We start from the raw sequence: 18,948 nt of genomic DNA, 5'->3' as shown, positions 1-18,948 counted from the left end.
CATAGGAACATAAGAAATAGGAACAGGATTAGGCAATCTGCCCATTGAGCCTGTGCCATTATTCAATAAGATTGTGGCTGATCTGACCACGAAGTCATCTCCACCTACCTCCCTTTTTCCCATAACCCTTAATTCCCCTACTGTGCCAAAATCTATCCAAACTTGTCTTAAATATATTTACTGAGGTAGCTTCCATTGCTTCACTGGGCAGAGAATTCCACAGATTCACCACTCTCTGGGAAAAGCAGTTCCTCCTCATCTCTGTCCTAAATTTACTCCCCGGAATCTTGAGGCTCTGTCCCCTATTTCTAGTCTCACCTACCAATGGAAACAACTGTCCTGCCTCTATCTTATTGATTCCTTTCATAATTTTATATCCTAATTTCCATAAGATCTCCTTTCATCCTCTGAATTCCAGCGAGTAGAGTCCGAAGCAACTCAAACCCTTCTCATAATCTACCCCCCTGTGTCTCTGGAATCAACCTAGTGAACCTCCTCTGCTTCCAAACCAGTATACCCTTCCTGAAGTAAGGAGACCAGAACATATGTTCTTATAAGACTCTTCCTTCAATTCACCTTCTTTATATGAAGAAAAAAAGATCTTCAAAAGACTATGAGAATAGGAAAGGAGGAGATTAAGTTTCCACTTCAAGCTATTTGCGGAACCAAAAGCTACAGTTGGGGACGGTATGATAGCTTGGCAGCTGGCATAACACTTCACAGTGCCAGTTGTAAGATTGGGGTCTGACTTCCACTGCTGTCTGAAAGAAATTTGTATGTTCTCCCTGTGACCATGTGGGTTTCCGATCACATTCCAGTGATGTACAGTTAGGGTTAGCGAGCTGTGGACATGCTATGTTGGTGCTGGAACCATCATGACATTTGCCGGCTGCTCAGCACAATCCTCGCTGATTTTATTTGACACAAATAACACATTTCACTGAATGTATTGATGTACATGTGACAAGCTTATTGTTTCTATCTTTATAAATAAAAGAAGTGCTGGTGAGGCAGCATCTGTGGAAAGAGAAAAATGACTTTTGTCAGTTCTGTTTCTCTTTCTACAGATGCTGTATGACCTCTGGATGCTATCAAGAGTTTTTGTTTTATTTCAAATTGCTAGGATCTACAGATTTTTAAATTTTGACTTAGAGGCAGTAAATATGATTTTTTTCCCCTCAAACCTCCTTTCCCAGAGGGTTCTGAGGCTTTGCAGTTTAAGGAAATAATATGGAAGTTTCAGAGAATAGAATGGAAAAGCAGGGTGTGCTCAAGGAGCAGTATGGTGAGAGGACACTCAAGTGAATCATAAACATAAATCTATTCAATCACTTAACTACTTGTAAAGAATCTGAATCTCTTTGAACACAAAATACAGTACATTATGTGGCCAAGCTATGTTGATGCCAGAATGTGTAACAACTCTTACGGGTTGCCTCCAGAACATCCTCAGGTTGTGTTGCTTGTTAATGCAAACAACACATTTCACTGTGTTTTGAAGTGCGTGTTATAAGTAAATAAAACTGAATCTGAGTTGAAAGTGAACCGAAATGTACTACAAGTAAATGATAAAAACCTAAAGCTACCCAGTTCCTTTCAGGGAAACAATTGTGCTTCCGCATTATACATCTGACTGACTTTCCAATTGCAAACTCGTACCTTGGCCTTGATACATTGATGTGTAAAGAAGCCAAGCAAATGAACATTTTAAGTTGTTGAGTCCTGTTCTTCAGACAGTAGATACTTCAGGCGATTTAAAAAAAAAAAAATGAAATGTAGTATTTTAAAATTTCATCCTGTTGTTCCTTTTTCAATATAAACAATTTCACGGTCTATTTTTAACTTGGTCTTTTCAAACATTGCATTTCACCTTATTTGCTGAAAGAAGTATACTGTTGGCCCTGTTTTCTAGCCATGTCCCAGATATCTGTCCTGCCCCTTTCATGATATTACCAGCTTTCACTTTGAATAGCTTAAAAAATGTGAAAATTTTGAACTTATTGGTGGCTGGAGAAAGCATTAAAAATCAGCAAATTCCAGCTTAAGATTTTGGAAATGCTTCAATGTTTCTCAATAATATAATTTACTTTATAGCTGGCTTTTTATTTGTCTGTTTATGAAGAGAATCCAATTATAGTCTATATCCCCTGTAAAATTATTGGAGTTTAATCACAATGAGCATGAAGTAAACTGAGAGATAGTTAGAGACTTGCATCATCCACCTTTTCCCTAAACTCTGTTCAACACCCCAAATAGTCCTTCTAGGTCTGGCAACGCTTCACCTGCAAGCCTGTTGAGGTTGTCTGTTGTATCTAGTGCTCCCGATGTGATCTCCTCTAAGTTGGTAAGACACAATGTAAATTGAGGGGCTGCTTTGTTGAGCACCTCCACTCCACTCCATCCACCCAAAGCAGAGTTTCCAATTGGCCAATCATTTTAATTCAAATCCCTATTCCCATTCCGGCATGTCGGTCCATGTCCTCCTCATTTGCCACAATCAGGCATGATTGTGCCTCAACTGTTTATTTATTTCTATGGATGATGCCTGGCCTGAATTCCTTCAGCATTTTATGTGTCTTGCTCTGGATTTCCATCATCTGCAGAATCTCTTGTGTTTATGTACTTGCATCCTTCTGTTTTCATGGTGGTTCTAGTGCAGAGAAATTTAAGCTTATTTATAGAATTTAATTCAAAAACCAATATGTGTGTCTGCAGTGACAGTAGAAGTAAATGTATTTGCTGAAATGACAGCCTACAGTTTGATTTGAGACCTTTTTCAGCGCTGTTGTTATGATGCCATTGGTTATGATCTGTTATACTCAGTTTGTTTCATTTTCAGGATTTTATTCAGATCAAACTTCCATTTGAGACATTTTAGAATAACATGTTTTTGAGCTGTTAATTATACACTAATTTCCTCCTAATTTTATAATTTCTGAACAAAAGTATTTTTCAAAACATACACCAGAAACAAACTTTTTGGAAGGTAGTGCTGCCCTGGGATTTCTTTCCTATTTGAACATCGATGAACAGATCTTGGTGTGTAATTGTAGCTACAAGCAGAAGAGAATGGTGTTTGTAATTATGTTTTGAGTTGAATAATCTGTTTAATCTGGAGTGAAGTTTGAAAGAATATGTTGTGTGACAAATAAAATTAATTTGAAAAAGCCCTAGAAATAATTTTCTTTGAAATAATCCTTCAAATTTCAAAATTCAGTTGCACTTTTTTTAATTTAAAAAGATCAAATTATTAAATGTAAAAATAGAGGGCTATGGGTAACCCTAGGCGATTTCTAAAGTAAGTACATGGTTGGCACAGCATTGTGGGCCAAAGGGCCTGTATTATGCTTTAGGTTTTCTATGTTTCTACGTAACAAGTTCTTAGCTCTATTCAGTTAATATTTTTTACTCAACATATACATGCCCTCATCCTCATTCTGAGCCACAGAAAAAGTTTTGTTTGTTTGGAGAAGATTTTAAAGTCTTCAAAAAAAGTTCTCATGAAGTGTCTTAGACCTGAAATATTGCCTCTGTTTCTTTTCACGGATGCTGCTGATAATGAGTTCTTTTTCTGCAGCATATTTGTTTTTATTTCAGATTTTCATCTGCAGTGTTAAAAAAATCATATGTTTCCTAACGAATGGATGTGTGAATCAAGACATTGTGCACAATTATTGTAAATGTTAAGAGTTGAGCATCAATGTAACTTGTGTGGTGTTTTGAACCTGGGAATTTTGATGAGCATCAGCTTATTAATCCAGTAAATATGATACCAACCTGAGTCAGTATATTACTGACTCAGTAATATATATACTGAGTCAGTATATCTCCTTGGGCAATTGTTCAGGATGAGGATCTTTTGAAGTGATAAATGAGGCCAATGTGGGAACCAGAGTATCTTCGAGAGATAGGGATGATGATATCTGGCATAGTTTGTGACATGGCCCATTCCTTCCGCCACCTTTGTGTTTACTTGGCTTGTGTTTACATGGCTTCAAGGTTCTGAATACCATCCTGAGTGCTTCTTTTCTACTTGAGCAGTTATGGACCAGAGATTCCAAGGGGTCAGTAAAGATGCAAAACTTTTTCAAGGTGACTTTGAGCACATGTTGAATCTTTCCTTTCGTCTGTGTGGCCATTTCTCCCTGTGACCAATCTCAGATTAGTGCATTTGTTTGGAGAGCCTGGTGAGCATGCTGTAGCTATTGTGTCCTGCATGATGCAGATGACCATGTGTAATGTGGGTCTAAGTGAAGATGATGTTGATCTGGGACAGCATCCCAACATTGGGCCAGTAGTTCTCCCAGTAAGTTTTGAAGAGTTTTGTTGAAGCAGCTTTGGTGGTAATTTTTCCATCAACAGGAACTTGAAACCAGATGCAGTTTTTTCCCCAAATTCTGAACCTATCATCTCTTTCACATCCCCTTTGATGTGGCGCTGAAACTTTCTTGATTCTATTACTCTGTTGTTGTAACTTCAGTGTTTCTTTTTGCCCTACTTCAGTTGGCACTGTTATACTTTACACCATTCTGTTGTGCTGATTGCTGAATTAATTGTTGTAATTATTATTACTGTGTACAATGTTTACTCTGAGCTTCCTTGCACTCCTGTGTAACTATCAGTAAACTGCTGTGCATTGTCCAGGTATCAGAACCATTTAAGAAGGCAGGTATTGCCTCTGCTTGAGTTTGTTCCAGATCTGATTTATTGATCTTCAGATACTCAAACGTCCCAAGTCTCTGCAGACACGTAAAAATGGTGGTGATTTTCATCACCAGTATCTGCATTTCCTGAGGAGTGGGAAGGGATCAACATGGATTTGCCATGAACCTTTATTGCTGGAGGGCAGCATGTGCAGAGGGGACAGGACCTTTTGTGAATGTTGAGTGTGATGCTCCCCCCTCCTGCATGCTTCAGTGGCAGCTTTGATGAAGTCCTGGAGCCCAGTCACTAAGTGGAGCAACAACTGAGATTTGGGAAATGTTGGTTGCTAAAAGGTTGGAACAGCTTGTCATTAGTTCAGAAGATTAGCTCCTGTCCCGTAGGAAATTTGTTGGAGGTAAGATGTAATATAGCAACAAGAAATTTGTTTTTGTTTATGTTTTCTCCGCTAGCATATAAACTGTGATATTAACTAGTAGCCTTGACAACCAAATAATTCTCAGTGAAGACTAGTGTCAAGCAAGGCAGTGCCATTGCCCCTAAATTATTCTCATTCTTTCTTGACACTGTTATTAATCTGATAACGTAATGCAGGAACCAATAACTTTTTGTACCATAACTGGAGAAGTGAAATAAATTGTGGCTAATGTTTGCTGAAAGTAAACTAACCTGTTGTTTGATTTGTGACCTTGTTCAGTCCAGTCGTTGTGACGCCAGTAGTGACAATGTCTATACTTATTTACAACATAGGAATGCAAATTTTATTGTCAGTGATTCCCTTTATTTCTGCAGTGTGCACTTTTACAGCCTCTTCTTTGGGTATAATAAGTAAATTATCTGCAATTATAAATACTCAAACTACTGCTATTATTTAAATAAACCTTAAAATGTGATGCCTTGTTGAGTGAGTGATTTTTTTAAATGTTCTAAACCATTATCCAGGTTTAATATCTTTTCTGTCCCTAAAATTTTATGTTTACACATTGTCATTCCCTCAGATAGTATCATCTTGCACCTTGCCAATTAAAATGACAGATAAAAATGGTGACATATTAAGATTTGATAATACTCCCCTGGAGCTTATACTTCAACCTTGTATGTATGTTCTAATCTTTATGTTCAATCAAATGTTTAAAAATATTGAATATTTAACTTTTCTGTTTCTTAATTTGACGTGTGAGAATTAGAATGCAAGAAAATAGGAGCAAAATGAGTCCCTTGAGCTTGCCTCGCAATTAAATATGATCATGGATAATTTGGTCTAGGCTTCATCCCTTGTGTGCCATTTTCCCCATAGCCCTCAGTTCTTTGATAGTTTTTCAAAAATGTATCTACCTCTTAAAGTACCACCAGTGATCAAGCCTTCAAAGGCCTCCAAGGCAGGGAATTCCTCAGGTTCATCACATTCTGTGAGAAGTTGTGATACAAGTTTTTAACTGTCTGCTCTTATCTTGTACAGTTGTTCCTTGGTATCAGTGAGGGATTGGTTCCAGGACCCCTCCACGGATGCCAAGATCTGTGGATGCTCAAGTCTCTTATATAAAATGGCGTAGTATTTGCATATAACCTACGCACATCCTCCCGTATACTTGAAATCATCTCTAGATTACTTATAATACCTAATACAATGTAAATGCTATGTAAGTAGTTGCTATACTGTATTGTTTAGGGAATAATGACAAGATAAAATAGTCTGTACATGTTCAGTACAGACGCAACCGTTGTAGCTCTTCTGGAAATGCTGATGTTGCCTCAGCATGAGCAGACGCCGATTCTCCCATGATCTTCAAGTTCTTGAGGCTGTAGTGCTTTACATCGCTAGCCAGCCATCCCTTACTAACTTTAAACTCCTTACTCTCGCTCACAACACAAGTAGTGAAAGAACGAGATGCGAGGTGAACAATTCTCAAACAACAAGTGCTGGAGAGAGACTGAGGATCTGTGAAATGGCGGGAGGCTACAGCAGGGTATGCCTACACATCACTTCATTTGCGTGGATTCAGCGTAATGCTTGGCACGCGGCAAGTTCAAGTTTTGCTTTTCGGAACTTTCTGGAATTCTTTTTCGAACACCTTTGATCCACAGTTGGTTGAATCCGCGGATGTGGAGCCCATGGATATGGAGGACGGACTGTAAATGTAATTTGGTCTCTTTCTACAACTTCATCCCACTGGGCTGACAACTCAGCAGGCTGTGACATCAGATTTTTGAGTCACCTGGAACTGAACCTGCTCCTCCAATCTAAAACTGGGAAACTTTCCTTAATGTTGCCACCTTGGACTCTCACTTCACCACAACTAGAAATATCTGATCATTATATTTGGGAAGCCACCAAAGGCAGAAATTAGATCATTCACAATAAATAGTCTTTAACAACGCATTTATTTCAGCATCAGTATTGCATTTCCATGTGAATTGAATTGAATTGACTATTACTTACATCCTTCACATACATGAGGAGTAAAAGTTTTTACATTATGTTTCCATCTGAATGTGCAATTTATTCTAATTTATAATAAATAGTATGCATAACAGGATAGTCAGTATAACATAGAAATACAATTGTGTCAGCATGGGTTAATCAGTCTGATGGCCTGGTGGAAGAAGTTGTCCTGGACCCTGTTGGTCCTGGCTTTTATGCTGTGGTACCATTTCCTGGATCGTAGCAGCTGGAATAGATTGTGGCTGGGGTGACTCGGGTCCCCAATGATCCTTCAGGCCCTTTTAACACACCTGTCTTTGTTAATGTCCTGAATAGTGGGAAGTTCACATCTACAGATGCGCTGGGCTGTCTGCACCACTCTCTGCACAATCCTGCGATTGAGGGAAGTACAGTTCCCATACCAGGCAGTGATGCAACCAGTCAGGATGCTCTCAATTGTGCCCCTGTAGAAAGTTCTTAGGATTTAGGGGCCCATACCAAACTCATTCAACCGTCTGAGGTGAACGAGGCACTGTTGTGCCTTTATCACCACATAGCCGGTATGTACAGACCATGTGAGATCCTGTTAACCCTCTCAACTCCTGATTCAAAAATACATCTGCTTTTATTGATTTTAGAAAGAACTAACAATGACAGCTCTTTCTCCATTTTTGCATGAGACTGGAAGTGGTAATGTTGAGTCATTTTTTTTGAACTCTTCATTGGTGGTCGTTTAATTCTGGTGCGAATGTTCCCTGTTTTAGCTTATCCTGGAATTCTAATCATCTGCAAATCATTGACTTTAAAAGTCACATGGCTGGCAACGATCAGGTCCAGCAGTGCAGGCTTCTAAATTTCTCTATCTAAATTTCCAACCTTACTAAACCTCTGCCAGTGGGGTTCTTGCACTTTGATTTTTTTTTTGTTTCATGTGTTGATCATTCTTGATATGCAACTGTGCTTAATTTTGTTTGATAAAGGTTCTTGCTGATATGTTTTGCAGTGTTATGCAAATACAGTAGAATCTTCCGATCCAGCCATTGAGAAATCTGAATTATTTTCTAACTCAGGAAACTAACGTTCCTGCTTTTATTTCTGACCGATTGGGGTCGCGGTTCTCAGACTGCATTCCACTAGTTGGGGCTGTGATCCCACATTCCTTAACATTCACCGCTCTCCCTTCCAGTCCACTCAGGCCACAGTTACCATACTTCCTTCCACTCGCTAGGGCTCCAGTTCCCTCAGTCCATTCTGCTCTCCAGGATTCTGGTTCCATTTCTTATCCCACCAACCAAGGCTCCAGTTCTCATGCCTTCTTCCAACTCACCAGGGCCTCAGTTCCCACGATTACTTTCAACTTGCCAGGCCTCCCTTTAACCTGAAATGATTTACTCAGAAATTTATTACAGTGATGTCTGATGGCTAAGAAAAGTAAATACATCCAATTGCCCAGAAAATTTACTATCCAGCATCACCAAAGTCCCGAGCTTGCTGTATTATTGTTCTACTGTGCAAACTGACACGATTTCTTAAATGGAAATAAGCAAGTAGTTGGGATAATTTTTGATTGTGGCCTTTCTGCTTCAATTTTAGTTGATGGCTGTATCCACAGAGCTGCAGGACCCAAGTTGTTGTCAGCATGTCGCCAGCTAAATGGATGTAACACTGGAGAAGCCAAAATTACACTGGGCTATGACCTTCCTGCAAAACGTGAGTGCTTCATTTTATATTGAGCAGCTGAGTGAAATGTTGTTGATAATCTTTTCATTCGAGCAGGAGATGTCTATGGGAAAGGATTTGGCATGAAAGCACTTTTTACTTTGACTAGTGATGTACCTTTACAGTGGAACTGTTTATGTATTTCGTGTTGTGGATTTTCTTCTCTTGAATGCATCTGTTACAATTAATTAACTCAAAACTTTCCATTTGCAACAAGATGGGATGTAGCTGATAGCAATGTGATTGTGTGTCTGTAGTTGAAAGAAAGGATGTACAATTAAAGGCTTTTATCATTGAACGTCCTATGTTCTTTTATAATCATATCCTTATTCTAATTTCATTGAAAGGAGTATGAATTTTGAAATATTTTTGCAGTGAATACTTATGATTTTCCTAATGGGTATTGAAATATAGACATACATTTTGTTTATTTTCTTGCGATGGTAGTCCACTGCATTTGTCAGTACATTAGTACTGAAATCAGTGGTGATGCATATTGGTTGTACGCATCTGTTGAAAGTGTTGTCCTCTGGCCTATTTTAGATTATTTCAAACATCCTTTTGCTTTCAGGAATGATACCAGGAGCAAATTTATGGTATGCTGTATGTGATATTGGTAAAGCTGTCTTTCTCTGGTGTCTGTTTCAAATTTATCAGAGTGATTTTAAATCTGTTGGTGTAAATTTGTTTAGTTTCAGACTTTCCTGGGGCTGTCATCTTTTAATGCAGCATAAATGACTGAGGTAAACAGTGATTGGCCGTTAATTTTGATTGAAGTGGCATATGACAGAACGTGGCCACCCACATAGTCCATTTGTGTGTGTTCTTTTGGCGCAGAGAAAGCCCTTAATGTGATCAAACTTAACTGGTCTGAAGCTAGATTTATCTGAAATGAGCATTGGAAAATGTGTCAATGGCTTAGGAATTGGATTTGTCATCTCTACATGTCTGGGCAATGATGATGAAGGTGTTACAACCAGAAAATTGGTTGTAATTCAAAGTCCTTTGTGAATTGTATTTGTTAATGCCTTAGTGTTAGTGGAAAGACAGCCTCCTTCAGCTTGTCAAAGCTGGAGGAGGTCGTCTTTCCATCTCTGCTTTCCATTCTCACAGACTTCAGATTTTAATCTCTTCACTATTTCAGCCATGCTTTCAATTACCCAGCTCTAAAGCATGGGGATATTCTTTCTACATGTTTTTCTTCTTGTTTTTATCCTCTTTTTTGAAAGACGCTCCTTGACATATACCTCTCACTTCTCTTTGAAGTATGTGGAGTGATTTTTTGCAAAATCTTATTTGATAATGCTCTTGAAGTAGCTCTGGATGCTTTAGTACATTAAAGACACAATTAAAATGCAAGTAGTTGTTGCCCATAATTAGATCACTCATTACCAGGAGCACAGTTCATGGCAACTTACAGTCTTTGAATAAATAATGATATTCTTAGCTAAATCCAGTTAAAGTCTGAATGCAGTCTGAACAAGAATTATTCTGGTCAAGATGGCGCTCTCATACAACATTCCTTCTATCGACATCTGGATAGATCATGAAACTGTATGTCTTACTTTTATACCTTTTATGTTTTCATCTTGAATGTGATTTTGGAACTGTTGGAACCTGTGAATTGCAGTTTAGAGATCAATTGGGTGTTTCAGCGCTTTGCAATCTCCAAGGGGATTCTGGGAGACAGAGGTGGCGAGAAGGTTGTGAGCTGATGTTCAACTCCATTTTGCTGATGAAAGATTTCATTGCTCGACGTTTAAAGTGATGAGGGAGATTTAAATGCCAGCTGTCCGCCTTTTTATCACTGAGGGACCTCTCTGCACGGAGAGGGGAGACTGCCTTTTATCACTGGTGAGATTGTTCTGTTACACAGAGGGGAGACGGTCTTTAATTGTTGATGAGATTGCTCTGTGATGGAGAGGGGAAGTGTTACCCAGGTTTTCTGTGTTTTGGATGTGGACTTGGACTGTTGACTTTTTTTCTAGTCTTATGTTTTTCTTTTGTATTCTGTGTTTTTCACCTGATCTTTCTCATTTTTTCTGTGTGTGTGGGAGGGGAATTCATGGGTCGATGTGCCTGTTGCCTTTTTGTTCATTTTTTTGTGGGGAGGAGGGATTGAGGTTGATGATTATGCTGCCTTTCTTTTCTTGGTTTTGTGGCTGTCTGGAGAAGGAAAATTTCAGAGCTGTGTATTTGATGATAAATGAATCTTTGAACCTTCAACTAAGTTACTGTTTTTGCTCAATACATGCAAGGAAATAAAACACAAGTAAATTTGTGAACTGGGAGCATGAGGTAGCCATTTAGCCCTCCAACCTGCTCTATCATAAGATAAGATATTGACTGATTAGATTCAATGTATCATGGTAACAATGGAAGCAAACAACATCATTCCGAACCAAATTGAGTCCTGAGATCTGAATCCCAGGAGCAGCCCGGAGTAGGCCCAAGCCTTGGTCTCAGTTCATTATATTAGTGGGGCAAATCACCACAAAGCTTGCAGACACAAAGCACAGTAGCCAGGGCAGTCTCATGGCCTCACCATCGCGGAGAGAGGAGTGAACATCACAAAACAGCAAGCGAAATTGGCCCGACTCTTGCCTTTGGTCACGATACCCTGCCTTTCCAGTCCATTGTCCAAATAGTGACCATGTCTCACATTAGGACCCTGGCCTGTGAAACAGTCCGGGCCTAGACCTCATCGCCTGGCGATTCTCTGTGTATCTCGTCGCCCAGCCTGAAGCTGTTCTCAACCTCTCCAAATTGGCTCAGTGCTTAGAGCGATCCAGCCTCACATCTGGGTTAGTTGGCCGGGCATTGAAACTCCTCTGCCTTGACTTCTCTGAATCGCTTACTTCAACTCTATCTGTGTCAATTTTGCAACGCACCAGCACGGCTCATCACTCAAATTTGCTTTGCCTCAGCTCACCCCTTCATTGATTTTGGTGACAGTTTACCACAATTTATTTCACAAAAGGTGTTTTGAGTTGAGTTTCTTGCCTTTTGAACCACCAGAGAGCTGTTGCTCACCATCAGTGGCGCCATTTTAAACCGGATGTAACTTGAATGTTGCTTTCTGACATACACAGTAAACTTATTTTGCTTCCACTTGCCTGTCAGCATTTATGTTCCTCAGGACCTAGCATGTTTCAGTCCAAAATTGTTTCATGGCAGAAAATCTTAAGCCTTTTTGATGAAATTGCACTGGAACTCTGGCATAAGAAATTGTTAATGGATCAGGACTTGGATTCCTGGCTTTTTGTCAGAAGAGCATGAGTTCCTGATGATTTGTGTGATTGGACATGGTCAGTCTTTCTCAATCAATTCTTTAGTACAGGGATACAGGGGTAGGGGTTTGAGGGCTTACAAATTCAGAATTCGCTGCTTCTCAAGCAATCAGAGAAATGAAGTGGATTTCTGGTTGTTTTGTACAAACAGAAAGAAAAATTGAACTTGTCCCTTCAGCAACCTTGATGTTCTGCAGTTTTTTGAATCAGTTAAGTTTTTAAGTCTCAATTACTGTTTCAAAATATTAAATATGGAACACTACAACACAGGAATAGGCCCTTCAGCCCACAATGTTGTGCCAAACCAATGAAATTAATACTCAAATGGCTAACTAAACTAATCCCTTCTGCCTGCACAATGTTCAGATCCTACCATTTTCCTCATATTCATGTGCCTATCTAAATGTCTCAAACTATTCTAAAGCTTCTGCCAATGCTACCTTCCTAGGTAACCACCACCCCGAAGTGCTGCATGAACTTTACAGCATCGTCAGTGATTTGGAAACTACGCACCGAAGGTTTTTTTTATTGTTGCTGGCAAGTTCAAGGAGGCTAATTTAAAAACAGTCCTGCTTAAATTCTGTCAGTATGTTGACTTTGCTACCGGAGGTGAGAATACATTAGACCTGGTTTATACCAACATCCCTGGTGCGTACAAGACCTCTTCCTGGATTCTCTGATTGCTTATCTGTTATGCTAATTCCTGCATTCTGACCACTGATTAAACATGTCAGACCAGTTCAAAGGGAACTAAAAATCTGGTCAGAAGGAGGACCAGCATTGTGGGACTGTTTTGAAAACACGAACTGAAGCATGTTCAGGGAGGTGGCTGCCTACGACCATCACATTAACCGTAGACTGTAAGACATAGGAGTAGAATTAGGCCATTCAGCCCATTGAGTCTACTCTGAGCATCAAGGTGATACTGGTGATAACATTGAATATACAAGATCTGTGACTGGCAACATAGAGAACTGCATGGAGGATGTCACCATTATTAAACATATCTCTGAGAGGGCAAACCAGAAACCATGGCTGATAACAGAGGTAGGGCACGGCTGAGAGATCAGGATGTCGCTTGCAGATTACAGCTCTCAGGCCAGCAAAACCTGTGCTTTTCCATGCCACCCAGAACACAAAACAGGATTATTCACAAAAAATGTGCAGCCATTTCTGTGACACCAGAGACATGAGGCACATGTGGCAGGGCATTAAGACCATAATGAACTACAGTCCACCCTGCACGTCAACAACCGTGACATGTCTCTTCCTGATTGGCTGAATCGAGTCAAGTCACTTTTATTGTCATTTCGACCATAACTGCTGGTACAGTACTTAATAAAAATGAGACAATGGTTTTACAGGACCATGGTGTTAAATGATACAGTACAAAAACTAGACTGAACTATGTAGAAAACAATGGAAAGAGGTGCTGAGGATGAAGATCCACTTCCATCTGAGGAGCAGGCACTCCATCTGCCCACAGCAATTTTAGGAAGGTGCTAGCCAGGGTCCACATAAAACTGCAGGTCCTGATAACATACCTGATGAGGTGCTGAGGACTATGCAGACCAAATAAGAGTTTCCAGCAGGTATCTTCAACACTCTCTCTGGTATGGTCCACTGTCCTTTCAAGCTTCACCCCATTACCGTCACCCCAGCGCCCAAGATGGCAACAGAAACCTGCCTCAATGATTACTGTCCCATGGCACTGACCTCAACAATAACGGAGTGCTTTGATGGTGGGTCATGGATCATATTAAATCCCAACTTCCTGCTATCCCAGACTCTTTCCAGGTTGATAATTGCTCAAGTCGATCCATTGATTATACTGTAGCCTCTGCATTCCACTCCATCCTGTCCCACCTGGAAAATGGACACGTGTCAGGATCCTATTTTTTTTGCTTCAGCTTGGCAGTTAATGTGATCATCCCTTGGAAGCCAGTGGGTAAATTGCCCTCATTGGATCTCAACACCTTTCTCGGTAACTGGATCTGAGACTTCTTGACAGAAAGGCTCCAGTGAGTATGCGTTGTCAGAAACATGTCAATCTCCATCATACTGAGCAGTGGCTGTGTGCTCAGCCTGCTGGTGTTCACGCTGCTAATTCGGGACCCCAATGCTAGATGCAGTTCACTCCAAATCATCAAGTTCTCTGACAAAACAATGTTAGTTGGCCTAATCAACAACAATAACGAGCGGCACAGAAGGAGGAAGTAGAGCAGTTGGTAGCACAACAACTTGAGCCTCAACGTGGACAAGACCAAGCATATGACTGTGGATTTGCAGGCTAACCACTCCTCACTGTATATACATTTCTGGCTTCTTTATAATCCTCAAGGACTGTGTTTGATTCTAGCTTCTTAAGCTTTATGTGCTTTTTCTTTTTCTTTTGAACTAAATTCATCACCTTTCTCGACATCCAGGGTTCGTCCTTCTTACTGGAACATACCTGTACTGTATTCTGTGCATTTTGACTTTAAGCATCCTCCACGTTCAGATGTGGGCTTGCTCAAAGCAACTTCCCAATCAAGTCAAATCAAGTTTCCTGTCATTTAACTGTATACATGTACACTGTCAAATGAGACAATGTTTCTCTGAACTATGGTGTAAACCACTGTGCATAACACAGATAACACTTAATAACTTTTTAAGGATGAAATCTACAGATGGATTACATACAAATAAACTGAAGTACATTTAATAATGTAAGGTAGATAACAGATTAACCAGTGACACTTTGAATGTGATACGGTAGGGTGTTCAGAAGCCTAATGGCCCAAGGGAAGAAACTTTCCCATCCTAACTGTTCTTGTTTTGATGCATTGGAGTTTCCTGCCTAATGGTGGAAAGTCAAAGAGGATGCTGGATGGATGGGTAGGATCCTTGATAATGCTAAGGACCCTGCGCGCACAGCATTGCTAATAAATGTCCCCGATGGATGGTAGAGAGATTCCTATGACCCTCTGAGCCATTCTCACAGCCCTTTGTGAAGACTTTGGGTCCTATGCTCAGCTGTTGCCATATCAGATGAAGATGCAACTTGTCAGGATGCTCTCAATAGCATTCCTATAAAATATAGTTCAGATGCGGTGGGGGGAGGAGTGGTTGGGGAACAATGTTGAAGTGCAATGAATCTACCAAGTACAATAAGCTGAAAAGGAGATGCAATAAAATCCCATGTGCCTGGTAATCTGATGCCATTACATGGTGCCTTAATTACCAAGGATGCAGGATGTTGATGTGGGTGTATTTCCTCTTTGAGTAAGTAGCAATGAGGCGAATAAGTTCGATGGGATGTCAGCTATATCCGAGGGGAAAAATTAGATTTTTGTTTTAATTCCAGATTAACTACCAGACAATATTGTTGCCAACAAGCAGAGAATGTGGTTTCCCTCACTTTTATGCCAAAGGCAATTTCCCTATTTTGCTAGTGAGATAATTAGTATGCTTGGTGAGCATACGTTTCTCCCTACACCCCTAACCATTCATTGACAGAAAGGGAAACAATATTGCAAAGTTCCGGAGAAAGAGAAGTGTGGAATTAATTAGACTAATCCTACTAAAGAATGTGATACTAACCCACGATTATAAAACCACTACTAATGTTTCATTACCCAATAATTCTGGCAGGAAGCTATAGTTTTTCAGTCTATGGCTACAGATCCAACCGCATACCCATAGGCAACACTGGTTGCTGCAATATTTGGAATCCTTGGCTAGTTTCATCAAGCCTACAGAATGAACTACCTGCTCTAATAGCAGCCTGGGTTATATTTGCAAATTTAAATGAGGACTTGTATGTTCCTTAGTCCCTTAATAATTAATTTGAACTTGCCTGCAAAACTGTTGTTCAGCTGAAGCTCAGAACATACGAACTGGGCTGTTTAATTGAACTCTATGCTCTAGTCAATTTAAATATTGAAAATGATTGCCATTTGAAAGACATGAGTCCTTTATTCCTTCAGCAGAATACTCAGCGGGAAAAATAAAGCAAGTCCCACATTCAGTGCAATGGAGCACTCTTGGTTACACATTAATATCAATAATGCATCTGGACAATTAGAGTCTAGGTCAAGACAGAGAATCACAGAACATACAGAATGTGGTGTCTGAGACAGCACAGCCAACAAGCTGCACACTGCTGCCCTTCCCTGGTCTATTTAACAGACTAGTACAACTGCTCAAAAAGTTTCTCGGGAACCACCATACAAATGGTAAATATCAATCTCTTGAAAACTTTGGAGATCAGCTGTGGAGTTTTAAATCCAGCACAGCTCGACTACTATCCCACATAGAATACCATGATGTTCATCAAGAAAACTTTCTCCTGAATATCTCTGCTTGAAGCCAACACAGCACTCCCACAGATGAAGAACCTTAAACAGATTTTCCCTGCAGATCTGTCAGAAACCTCACTCGACCATCTGAAACACAGTACTACTCTGAAAGCTAATAACAGTCCCATTTCCCTGCAGTACACCACCTGGTTAACCACAAACATAATCAGGAGTAAAACCAGAAACTGATAGGAGTGCCAAAATTCCGAGCTTTAACCTTCTGGGTAAAATCTGCATAGTCCTCAACCACTTGCAGACAGATCAGCAGTAATGTAACAATTGTGACAGAGGCCACCGGATCAGTCTGTCATTCAAATGCTGAACCTCAGCACTGTGGGATCCATTTCTGGTTGTATCAGTCAGTCACGCTGCTCAAAAATGGTGTAGTGTTGTAAACAGTATGTCTGTACCTCCAGTTTTTGCTGATCCTGTGCTTGAGGCATGAGACTATGACCCAGTGGGTATGTATATACAAACAGAGGAAAGGCTGTCCTGTTTCAGGGGCTTGAGCTAAACATCCAGAATAGCCTGAAGTGCAGCACTGAAAGATAAGCAGCTTTTCAGGTAAGAAGAAACTGGCCAGGAAACCCCTCTTGTGTAGTCTGCAAAACAGTAACCCTGGAGCCAATATCACTGAGAGATGTTTGTAGAAAGCTGTTATGTGCAAACAATCAGTGTGTTTCTTACATTCCAACACTGTCCACTCTTTTTTTTATTTGGTTAGCTGAAGAGATTTTGTATTTTGGGATTGTGAAGGCTATCTTGAATACAAAGTTGTTCAAAGTTGTAAAATTACTCAGCTCCATCATGGGTACTAGCCTCCATAGTATCCAAAACATCTTCAAGGAGCGATGCCTCAGGAAGACAGTTGTCGATCATTAAGGACCCTTACCACTCAGGACATGGGCTCTTCTAATTGTTTCCATCAGGAAGGAGGTACAGAAGCCTGAAGGCACACACTCAGCAGTTCAGGAATAGCTTCTTCCCCTTTGGCATCCAATATCTAAATGGATATTGGACTCATGAACACTACCTCACTATTTTATTAATTTCTGTTTTTCCATGACTTATTTTAACTTAACTGTTTAATATACATATACAATGGTGCTATAAAGTTTGTGTACCCTGTGGAATTTTCTCTTCTTATGCATAAATATGACCTAAAATGTGATTAGATCTTCAGTAAGTCCTAAAATGAGATAGAGAACCAATTAAATAAATAGCACAAAGGACATTATACTTGTTCATTTGTTTATTGAGAAGAATTATCCAATATTACATGTATTTGTTGGAAAAAGCATGTGAACCTCTTGGATTATCAGTTCATTTGAAGTGGAAGTTAGAGTCAGTGTTTCAATCAATGCGATTGCAATTAGGAGCGAGTGTGGCAGACTCTGACCTATTTAAAGAACATAAACTTGGGTCTTCATTATCAAAGTCTGTCTTCACCACACAGGTTTTTGGAAGTGTGCCATGTCTCGATCAAAGGAGATTTCTGAGGACCTCAGAAAACAAATTGTTGATGCTCATCAGGCTAGAAAAGGATACAAACCCATTTCTAAAGAGTTTGGATTCCACCAATCCACAGTCTGGCCAATGATGTACAAATGGAGGAAATTCATCACCAGGAGTGGTCAACCATTAAAAATCACTTCAAGGGCTAGGTAATATTCCAAGAAGTTATAAAGAACCCCAGGGTAACATTTAAGGAACAACAGGCCTCTCTTGCATTGGTTAATGTGTTTTTGAGTCCACCATCAGGCAAACACTGAACAACAGTATGCAAGGAGAAAGCCATTACTCTCCAAGAAGAACATTGCTGCCCATCTAAAGTTTGCTAAAGATGACATGGGTAAGCCAGAAGGCTATTGGAAGAATGTTCTGTGGATGGATGTGTCTTTTTGGCTTAAATGAGAAGTGTTATGTTTGGTAAAAAGCAAACACTGCATTCCAACACTAGAACCTCATCCCATCAATGAAACATGGTGGTGGCAGTTTTATGGTTTGGGTCTGTTTTGTTAGCTTGGAACCAGGCTGGCTTACCATCATTGATGGAACTATGAATTTTGAATTGTACCAGCAGATTTATCAGGAAAATGTCAGGGTATTCGTCCATGAACTGAAGCTCAAGAAAAAGTGGATCATGCAGCAAGACAGTGACCCTAAAGACACAAGTCAGTCTACCAAAGAATGGTTAAAGCAGAAGAAATTTCACATTTTGGCATGACCAAGGCAAAGTCCAGCAAATCCTATAGAAATGTTGTGGAAGGACCTGAAGCAAGTAGTTCATGCAAGGAAGCCCATCAATATCCCAGAGTCCAAGCAGTTTTGTAAGAAGGAATGGCCTAAAATCCCTCAAAGCCTAAATAGAGGTGTGATCAACAGTTCCCGGAACTGCTTGGTTGAAGTTATTGCAGTACAAGGAGGTCACGCCAGTTATTGAAAGTAAGGATTCACATAATTTTTCCTACAAATACATGAAATATTAGATTTTTTTTCTGAATAAATAAATGAG

At 39.9% G+C, this 18,948-nt stretch overlaps 1 protein-coding gene across 4 annotated transcripts in view; it reads left to right on the top strand.

The window, feature by feature from the left end:
* LOC132403001 (ADP-ribose glycohydrolase MACROD1-like) overlaps positions 1 to 18,948 on the top strand; it is a 1,163,451-nt gene that overhangs the window by 352,971 nt on the left and 791,532 nt on the right. For all 4 annotated transcript variants that reach the window (XM_059986201.1, XM_059986200.1, XM_059986202.1 and 1 more), the window contains one exon: positions 8,678 to 8,794. In XM_059986201.1, the coding sequence (XP_059842184.1) occupies positions 8,678 to 8,794 (117 nt within the window). The remainder of the gene's footprint in view (positions 1 to 8,677; positions 8,795 to 18,948) is intronic.

This window comes from Hypanus sabinus, chromosome 12 (assembly GCF_030144855.1).
Source record: "Hypanus sabinus isolate sHypSab1 chromosome 12, sHypSab1.hap1, whole genome shotgun sequence".
Classification (NCBI taxonomy): domain Eukaryota; kingdom Metazoa; phylum Chordata; class Chondrichthyes; order Myliobatiformes; family Dasyatidae; genus Hypanus; species Hypanus sabinus.
Note: the sequence above shows the minus strand (reverse complement) of the source record. Positions and strands in the feature narration are given on the sequence as shown.